The sequence below is a fragment of the Littorina saxatilis genome, linkage group LG9 (assembly GCF_037325665.1).
Source record: "Littorina saxatilis isolate snail1 linkage group LG9, US_GU_Lsax_2.0, whole genome shotgun sequence".
Taxonomy (NCBI): domain Eukaryota; kingdom Metazoa; phylum Mollusca; class Gastropoda; order Littorinimorpha; family Littorinidae; genus Littorina; species Littorina saxatilis.
In genome coordinates, this window is record NC_090253.1 from 55,059,599 (window position 1) to 55,069,856 (window position 10,258).

General features: G+C 49.3%; 1 protein-coding gene and 1 non-coding gene across 7 annotated transcripts in view; both read right to left on the minus strand.

Moving 5' to 3' along the window:
* LOC138976478 (citron Rho-interacting kinase-like) overlaps nucleotides 1-9,975 on the minus strand; it is a 76,287-nt gene extending 66,312 nt beyond the window's left edge. For all 6 annotated transcript variants that reach the window (XM_070349328.1, XM_070349332.1, XM_070349333.1 and 3 more), the window contains exons 1-7: nucleotides 9,874-9,975; nucleotides 8,582-8,842; nucleotides 7,868-8,043; nucleotides 6,500-6,648; nucleotides 6,082-6,177; nucleotides 5,586-5,679; nucleotides 5,018-5,230 (exon numbers count right to left, since the gene is read on the minus strand). In XM_070349328.1, coding sequence (XP_070205429.1) covers nucleotides 5,018-5,230; nucleotides 5,586-5,679; nucleotides 6,082-6,177; nucleotides 6,500-6,648; nucleotides 7,868-8,043; nucleotides 8,582-8,768 — 915 coding nt within the window. In that variant the 5' untranslated portion in view covers nucleotides 8,769-8,842; nucleotides 9,874-9,975. The remainder of the gene's footprint in view (nucleotides 1-5,017; nucleotides 5,231-5,585; nucleotides 5,680-6,081; nucleotides 6,178-6,499; nucleotides 6,649-7,867; nucleotides 8,044-8,581; nucleotides 8,843-9,873) is intronic.
* LOC138977591 (5S ribosomal RNA) lies at nucleotides 3,849-3,967 on the minus strand. Its single transcript, XR_011459388.1, has one exon. It is a non-coding gene; the product is annotated as a 5S ribosomal RNA (ribosomal RNA).
* Nucleotides 9,976-10,258: the final 283 nt, after the last annotated feature.

Genomic DNA, 10,258 nt, shown 5'->3' on the forward strand with positions numbered 1-10,258 from the left:
AACTTGCACCTGTGAAGGTACAAGTTCAAGGTGGAGAGGTCCAACACCGGCCTGAACCGGCCGTCCTTTTTGGGGACGGTGAACAGGCGGGAGCAGAACCCTGGAGAAGGCTGAGAAAGGGGGTAGACCGCCTTCTTCTCGACCAACGAGTTCACCTCGTCCTGAAGAGCCTGCCATCTGGCAGGGTCTCGAGGAGGGGGGAACGTCCAGGGTAGAGCGGACAATGGAGGTTGTGACGACAGCGGTAGAGAAAACCCCGACCACACCACCCTCAAGAAAAACTGGTTGGAGACCAGTCTGCCCCACATGCCGCGGGCCCGAAAAAGGGAACCGACGGACGAAAGAGGGGCAACTTGAGGGGGCGTCAACGTAGGGCCGGGACTCACTGAAAATTCTGCTGGCGGGCAGGCGCAGGCTTGCGACCACCCCCCCTGGTGGTGCTGCTTCCCCTTACCTGTCTGAGCACCCTTCGTCTTGCTTGGGAACGCAACAGGCGCCTAAGAGGAGGAAGAAGGAGGCAGTGAAACTGGCTTCTTCTTCTTCTTCTTCTTCTGAGGCTGGGAGCTGGAGGTGACTGTAGCACTTCTCTTACTCCCCGCCGCCGTCGCCGAAGCAGCGAGGCCAACCATCAGAGAATCAGTGTTCCTCTGGCGTGTGGACTCCACCACAGAACGAACAGTGTCCGGATGAAAGAGGGAAGAAGGCTGAGGAAACGTGTTCCTCAGACTCTTCCTCATATCCGGAGGCACTATAGAAGTAGGCAGAAAATGATCACGGAACAGGGCCAATAAAGTGGACCCGTGTTCCAATGGCCAATTCTGCCGCAGACGTCACGCACGATCGCACGGCATGCAAAGCCCGATCCACTCGAACCGTGACAAGGACCCGAGTGGAATCGGACTCTGCCCGATCGGGAGGGTCCAACAGTGTGGACAGCGTGCTCATCCATGTCAAGGCCTGTGATTGGGCCTCGACTGTGGAAGAAACGGTGGCCTCAAGATTGTGGAACGAAGCAGAGCTCAGTTCCACCTTCTTGACCGAAGGCACCTCCCCAACGAACACATCACCGTCAGCCCCACCCTAAACACTCGAAGTCTGGAAAGTGAGAGTTCGAGAGTCAAAGGGAAAAGGGAGGGACGAAACAGATTGGACACGAGGAAACAGTGGAGGTGCGCCTCCCGAAGGAAAGCATGGCACTGAACCCGCGTCCTCCCGAGGAACATAGGTCGCGTTTGCACGTGAATCTGTACTCCTCAGGCGATGTGCTGCCGCTTCCACCGTGGCACTAAGACTAGGGTGGAACGCGAATTGCCGGCGGACGGATCGTTCATAAAACGAGCCGCCGGCAGACGCGGCGTGAGCCTCCCGCGCCCGGGCCGAAGCGGACTCAAAGGACGAGAGGGCGTCTCAGGGAAGGACGTCCTGAAACTGTTCAAACGTCCTTCTAGCTGTGCGAGGACGAGCCTCCTGCCTCTCGTCCTCAGACCCCGGGTCCAGGTCCTGTGTGTCAACACTAGACGACAGACGCTTAAGAGAGGCATCCGTGACGTCAAGACGCCGCGTGATGTCTGTCATGTACTGTTGCAAAGTACGAAGCATAGCTTCGGAAGTTCCATCAGAAACCGGCAAGGGTAGAGGATCAGTGTTAACCTCAGGGCGACCCTGATCCTCCTCCCTATCGTCCTCCGACTCACTCTCCTCTTCACTTCCCGACAACTCCTCAAAAGCAGGAGTGTAGGGAGCTTGAGGGGGAAGAGCCGAAAGCGATGAAGCAGGCTGTGAAGAAACGCCCACAGAAGCAAGAGGCCGCGAAGACCCCTGCCCCAAAGACGAAACGTCTCCAGCAGCCGAAGGGGGAGAAAAACAACAACCCTGCGACTGTTGGGTCAGCCCAGCCAACGAACCCCCGCCATTTATAGACTGAACAGGAACCCATCGGGTCTGATCAGAAAAGAAATGGTCCGGTCCGGTCGGGGGTGCCGATCCGGTCCGGTAGGGTGGTCCGGTGTTCCGGTCCGGTGCCGGACCATCCGGAGGTCCCGTTCGGCACCGAACCATCGTACCCACAGAAGTGTTCGGGTGGTTAGGTCCGGACGTGGACATACCGTACCATCCGGACCCGTGGTCCGGTATGGTCCGGTTCGGTGCCAGACCATCCAGACCAACAGAGGTGATCGGGTGGTCCGACACCGGGCCATCCGGACCCGTAGGTCCGGACCCGTAGGTCCGGTACCATCCGGAGGTCCTGTTCGGCACCGAACCATCCGTACGCACAGAAGTGTTCGGGTGGCTCGGTCCGGGCGTGGACGTACCGTACCATCCGGACCCGTAGGTCCGGTTCGGTGCCAGACCATCCGGACCAACAGAGGTGGTCCAGACCGGTCCGGTAGGGTGGTCCGGTGTTCCGGTCCGGTCCCGTACCATCCGGAGGTCCCGTTCGGCACCGAACCATCCGTACCCACAGAAGTGTTCGGGTGGTTCGGTCCGGACGTGGACACACCGTACCATCCGGACCCGTAAGTCCGGTGGTCCGGTATGGTCCGGTGCCAGACCATCCGGACCAACAGAGGTGGTCGGGTGGTCCGGTCCGGACCGGACCACCGGTCCAGTACCGGACCATCCGGACCCGTAGGTCCGGTCCGGTCCCGCACCATCCGGAGGTCCCGTTCGGCACCGAACCACCCGTACCCACAGAAGTGTTCGGGTGGCTCGGTCCGGACGTGGACATACCGTACCATCCGGACCCGTAGGTCCGGTTCGGTGCCAGACCATCCGGACCAACAGAGGTGGTCGGGTGGTCCGGACCGATCCGATAGGGTGGTCCGGTGTTCCGGTCCTGTGGTCCGGTCCCGTACCATCCGGCGGTCCCGTACGGCACCGAACCATCCGTACCCACAGAAGTGTTCGGGTGGTTCGGTCCGGACGTGGACCTACCGTACCATCCGGACCCGTAGGTCCGGTATGGTCCGGTTCGGTGACAGACCATCCGGACCAACAGAGGTGGTCGAGTGGTCCGGCCCCGACCGGACCACTGGTCCGGTACCGTACCATCCGGACCCGTAGGTCCGGTGGTCCGGTGTGTTCCGGTTCGGTGCCAGACCACCCAGACCAACAGAGGTGGTCGGGTGGTCCGGTCCCGACTGAACCACTGGTCCCGTACCGTACCATCCGGACCCGTAGGTCCGGGGGTCCGGCAAGGGCCAGAGGTACTGTCCCGCACCGGACCCTAAGGTCCGGTACGGTCCCGTACCATGGGTCCCGTCCGGACCAAACCCGGAGGTCAAGTCCAGTCGGGACCCGTGGGTCCGGTTCGATCCCGACCCGTAAGCCTGGAACGTTCCGGACCCTTGGTCCGGACCATCCGTCACCCGAACACCAGACGCTAAGGAATGGCGTGGGGTCAAGACGGTCCGGTCGGAGGTGTCGGTCTGAGCAACAGAAACAATGTTCCCGTCGCCCTGACCATTCGACAGAAGTACCACGTTCTGTCGAACACCTCCACGTCCAGTAACTAGTCGGCCGGAGCGTTTCATAGAGGGACAGCCACCAGTCACACGGACGTCAGAGGGAACCGTAGTAGCAGTGGTCGTAGGCACGAAGCCTGAAACCCCTGCCCCCACAGGACCGCCCTGAACGGGGTCAATTCGCATCCCAACCCCAGCGGGGAGGGAATTCAGAGACCCCGTCATCTCCTCCGATCTCCCCCCCCAGGAGGCCGAAACTACTGTCGAAACAGCAGCAGACGACCCAGCGAGGGAGTTCAGAGGAGGACCCGTGTCCCTCCTGGCTTCCACAGCGGTGGAAACCGAGGAGGGCACAGGAGAGGCACCGGAAAAGGAAGATTTTAATGCCAACTGCACCCGGTGTTCCCAGGCGGTCACCCATCCAAGTACTAACCGGGCCCGACGTTGCTTAACTTCGGTGGTCGGACGAGAACCGGTGTTTACAACGTGGTATGGCCGTTGGCTGTCAAAACCTGAGTCTCTCCAGTAGCCCCTAGATCGGATTCACCAACCCCCAAAGAGGGTTGGGAATCGACCTGCCCCCGGATTCGAGCCAGGGAGGAGAAGGAAACCTTCCCCCCAGGCTTGAAACCGGGAGGAGCTGAAGCCTGAGACTGAGGGCCGGACAACGGCGTCGAAGGGGGGGAAGCTTGTTCCACTGAAGGAGAAGGAGAAAGAAGCTTTTTCTTTCCCCTCGACCTTCCCCGAACCTTCGACGGCGCAGCCCCGCCCGAAGTCCCAGGCTCAAGCCCAGCCTGTTTGAGCAAGCTCGCATTGAGCTTGCTCAAACAGGCTTTCTCCGCCCTCCCTCGCCGCAAACGCAAAGCGTTTGGGGAGGGAGAGTCGGAGCGCCGAAAGATCCCCTTCTCCGTGCGTAAAACATGACGCTGGGCGCCCGGAGAAGGGTTGCCCCCGGCAGACTCTGGTTCCGTAGAACCAGAGCCCAAAACAGGACGAGACATCCTACCTCGCCCTGTACGTACCCTTAAAGACCGAGAATTAACAAAATTCAAAGAAAATTTAGGTCAATACTCAAGTGAATGCGGCGAAACGAGAAGCAGACGACCGGTCACCACGAAGTAGGACGGGAGGCACGCCGAGTCCGCCACACAAAAACGGAGGCACAAGTTGAAGGAAACACAACGTAGCCTCAAGCCAGAAGTGGAATAACACACAATAATCCAACAGGTGATAGTCCACACAGAAAAGAAGCCTCTTAGTCCAAAATAATCCGGGAGCGTAGCAGAAACACAGCCGGTCTGACACGCGCGAAAAAAGAAAGAGGACGCGCCACCTACATCCTGTAAGGGGGAAGCACTCGGACAGTGCTTGGGATCCACGGTGGCGCATGGTTATGGGAGATAATTGTACCCACTCAGCGTTTTGTCCAATTTTTTCGGCCTATAATAGATAATGTGCAAGAATAGTACTGTCGAGGTAAGTGTTATATTGACTGAGGGCATACACACACACAAGTACATCATTCTTCACCTATCATGTGACCAAGCACTGACCTTGAAGTTCATGATGTTGCCGTAGGTCGCCACCATGGACCCCTCCTCGTCGGTGAAAGGGGTGTTGCCAAACAGCATCTCGTAGGCACAGATGCCCAGCGACCACCAGTCCACCTCCACCCCGTAACGATGATTGCGGGAAGAGCGGTTCATGGAATCTAGCAACTCCGGCGCCACGTAGTCGGGTGTTCCCACGGGCATCCGAGATGACACCTGAAAATCCAACTTTCACATTATAGTTTGTTACAAGACTGTTCTGTTGCAACAGGCATCTGATATTATTAAGGCTTCTCTTCGCCGGGAGAATTCAAGGAAACGTGCGGCAAACTTAGCATGCTTCAGAGCTGTTCAGTAAGGTACTGCGCAATTACCATTATTATTGCACTATCCCCCCCCACCCCTTTTTTTTAAAGTTATAAACTTGCATACAGTAAAAACATATTCAATTCTTAAATCAAGCACACACTCGCTCTCTCTCTCAAAACGTTCAAAAAAAGAAAACGATCTCAGGGGTTACCCTGCTTGGAAAGACAAAAAGACAGTCAGTGCTTATTACAATTATAAATACCTGTTTGTTCAAGTCCAGTTTGGCTGCTGAGCCAAAGTCTGCCAATTTGATGTGACCGGTTGCATCCAGCAGCACATTCTCTGGCTTGATATCTCTGGAAGAAACACATCAGGTCAAATACAATAACCTACAGTTACAATATCATTATTGAAATTAAAACTAACGAAGGTTCTATAACAAATATCACATTCTCTGCGCTTTGTTCTGTTATAATAACACCGAAACACTAGTTACCAATTCACCATAATTACTTCATTTTATGGTACACACAATAAACCACAGACCAGCACACACAATAAACCACAGACCAGCACACACAATAAACCACAGACCAGCACACACAATAAACCACAGACCAGCACACACAATAAACCACAGACCAGCACACACAATAAACCACAGACCAGCACACATCCTCCTCAATGCAACAAGCGCTTAAAACGTAATGGACCAAACCAGACTTGTACATGTATGTACTGCAAATTCAGTTACTCACCTGTGCAAATATCCCATTTGGTGTAGGTCATTAATAGCCACAGCCATCTCTGCCAGGTAAAACCTGGCCATGTCTTCTTCCAGCTGGTCTCCATGTCTGAAAAAAGAACCACAAGTTTTTAAACAACCACCAAACCAGACCTTACAGTTATGAGGCACATGTCAAGCACAGACATACACAGCAGCTCACTCAAATATTCCCACACAAAAATCAACATTTAAAAACTGCATTCAGAAACAAAGAAGAGAATAGAGTTTAACTTTAAGTTTTTCTAATTCTATAACTATAAGCTTACCTCAAAAATAAGACCTGATTTACTCAGACTTTCTGTTGATAATCTCATTTAATCTGTCTCCCTTTTAAGAGATTAATTTTCTAGATTTTGGGAGGTGTAGCACTGTAGTGCAGTGAGCATTACCTGGACAGAAGGGAGAGAAGATCGCCACCAGGGTGGAAATCCATGACGAAGTAGAGACTGACAGAATCCTGGAACGCAAAGTGCAGCTTGGTCAGCCAGGGACTGTTGCATTCCGCCATGATGTCTCGCTCCTCCTCAAAGAAAGAAATCTGCACAACAGACAATTGCTAAGACTAAAACAACATTCCCCCAAAAGCGGTGTATAGCTGCCTAAATGGCGGGGTAACGGTCATACAGTTACACGTAAAATCTGACTCATGCAAAAACCATGAGAGTATGTACTATGTGGGAGTTTCAGCCTATGAACAATGAAGAAGAACTAAAACAACATGAAATCATCAGCAAGCATAGAACAGTATAATGACTCAAAGAATCAAATCAAACCATTCTAAAATACTTTTCAAAAGTTAACGGTCTTGTTGTACTGGGTCATACTTACTTAATATGACAAATTGACATTATTTAATTGCTGAAAACTGTGCTATTATTAGTATTATTTTGGAGGTGTTTCGGTTTTGTTTTTTTACAGTGGAGAAAAGGGGGGGGGAGGGGGGCCAAGGACCGCTGAAAATACCCCCGAAATTAACAACACTTTTTGCCTGTTGGTCACATTGGCAAAGTAAACGAAGAGAATAAATCCTGCCTACAATATTATTACATCCTCCAGTTACTGTCAAATTTCCATGCAATTACAAATGTGTATGCATGTATCCATACAACCAAGACACAGAAAGTAAAGTGTAGCACTAAAACTGGTCAAGACAGAGTCCCTAGTCTTTTCTTTCTTTATTTGGTGTTTAAAGTTGTTTTCAACCACGAAGGTTATATCGCGACGGGGAAAGGGGGGGAGATGGGATAGAGCCACTTGTTCATTGTTTCTTGTTCACAAAAGCACTTATCAAAAAATTGCTCCATGGGCTTGCAACGTAGTACAATATATATTACCTTACTGGGAGAATGCAAGTTTCCAGTACAAAGGACTTAACATTTCTTACATACTGCTTGACTAAAATCTTTACAAACATTGACTATATTCTATACAAGAAACACTTAACAAGGGTAAAAGGAGAAACAGAATCCGTTAGTCGCCTCTTACGACATGCTGGGGAGCATCGGGTAAATTCTTCCCCCTAACCCGCGGGGGGTGAGTCCCTAGTGAACTGAGTGAGATTAGAAATAAAGAAGCTTTGTTCAATACTTTTTTCTTATCAAGTACTCTAGCCACTTCTTTTGCTTCCACCAATTTAAGGTCCTAACAACTATACACATTAACCTTATCTACTAGCTGCTTATTATATAATTATCATCATGACCTGAATGTGGTTTGTGTTGATCTAACTTTGTCCCCAACAAAACAAGTGTACTTACATCCGGCTGTGAAAGGAGGTCTGATTTCCGCAGCACTTTCATGGCATACACCGTGTCTGTAGTTTTCTCGTGAACAACCTGCACTTCTCCAAAGTGACCTCGACCTATTGTTGCTTTCACCTCAAAATCACTGGGTTTGATACGCAACTCTTTTGACTGTTTCACAGCTTCTCGATCTGTAAATTGAGACATCAAAACGAACAATCAAGAAATAATACTTGAAACATAATAGTGGTGTAGTGTTATTAGTTTTAAGTGCAATCTTTAATTCTTAATAAATGTGATGTATTTTATGCCTGTGATCGCCTGACACTGCATGGCTATTTTCCTTGTTTTTATAAGGACAGTAAACTTTTGAGTCTTTGAGCACCAGTACCAGCTTCCTCTTTTTGCTTCTTTGGCACATGTTATATGAATGTGATGTCAGTGTTGTCACAACTTTAGACTCAAACATACGACAACAACGTCCATAGCTTTTGAATTGAAACACACAACCAATTCAAGAAAAGTAAGCTGTTCTATGTTTTATTTTTATTTTCCATTTTCCCAAATTCCTGGGTTTTCCTTGAGTAAACTAAAAATAATACAAAAACCAAAGACTTGAGTTGAGTTGAACATGAAATGCACCACCTGTTTATAAATTGACTAAATTCATCATGCACTACAAGGTATCTAGAATGGACTCTCCTAAACAAATAAAACATGTATACTCACATTTCTTGACAAAAGCAGCAATGTTCTTGTTGCGAGACAAGCTGTCTTGCTGGCACTCGTCAAACAAGGCCATGAAAGAATCCATTAGGCAGTCCAGACCCAGTTTCGGCGCCATGCCATCGCCTTTTGCCAGTTCTAGCAGCTGGTCGCATCTTTGCTGCAACTGTGCTGGGACCTCCCCCTCCATCTCCGAGAGAAGTAATGTATCCTTGCCAAGCTCAGAAATAGGTATCTCAGCTTCAATAATGTATTAAATACTGTCTGCAACCAAAATGGAATTGGAAAAAGGAAAATGAACAATAACACTTAACAGTGATATTAGAAAAATAACTTTATTTTTCAGAATTCAAAACGAACACAGAATAGGCTAATTAACTAGTTATGCACTGTTACCAGAAGTTAAAATTTAAATGTATTCAACTTACAGTTTCTTTAATTAAACTTAAAGTGTTGGTAATGGTAGGTTATCCAAGACACATGCAGCTATCGGGAAGATGTCAGCCAGGCGTCAGCCAGGCGTCAGCCAAAATTAACTTCAGACTGAATGTTTCTCCGCCAATTTTAAGCGCTACAATTATCTTGAGGGAGAAAAGCATGTCAAGACTCAAGATCTTGCAACTGAAGCACATTTGTGTTGTAATTCGATCGATATTACCCCAAATTCAATTTATTCAAAAACTCACTGAGCTGTCTTGAATAAGAAAAGAAATATTTTGCTTGAAGCTAATTTCAAAGTCAAAATTCCATTTCTCATCACAAATTAGAATCCAAGGGGGGAATACATGGTCCAAAGTTCAATCAGCAGCACTTTGGAGGGGAGGGGAATAGTCAGTATTAAGTTTGTGTGAGATAAACAAAGCCGGCTGACGTCCTCCCTGTAGGGCAATGTAGAGCTCTGCAAGTATCCAACTCCAACTGGCAACTCCAAGACCCTCACTGACTCAGTAACTTGAGTAAGGAGAACTAGAATTAGAAACTGCACAATCTGGTCATGGTCATCCAGGTCAATCTGGTTGTTTATGAATTCAGAAAGACCAGCGCTAAGCTCAAACATGCTCAGTTTCTGACTGGTGCTGTAGGTGTACTATTATAACAATTAGTACTAATACTCACTACTAGGCCTAAGTACTATGAGTATGATACCAACCATGCACAGTGCACTGCAAATAGTTACTAGTATTATAGTACTAATGCAATAAGGAATGTCTGCTGCAAAACGGCATCCATTCGCAGCAACCTGCGGGTTTTTTTTCTAATAAAAACGAAAACAAACTGTGTCTTTAGATATTTACCTTTAAAACTGTTCTTAGGTTGTGTCTGTCTTGTCAATTCACCATTCGTGCAAAATCTGAGACCGTTGATTGGAGTTGTTGTTTCTCAGTCCGTCATTTTGAATGTTCGCGGAAGTGTCGTCATTGACCAATCAGTGAGCTCAAAGCTGCTTAAACCCCAATATTGATCACTGTGAAATAGTGTCTATAAATTCTGCTGCAGGTACGTGCTACTCATCAGATTGGCATTGCTCATTGCAACAAAGACGATTTTGTCACTATAGAAGATTTGACACGACCGTCAATGTTAATATAGTTCGACGGGAAGTAACAAAAGTACATTTTCGCTAAAAATTGAAGAAAACGCACATGGGCCAAAGGGAGGTAATTATTACACACAAAAGCG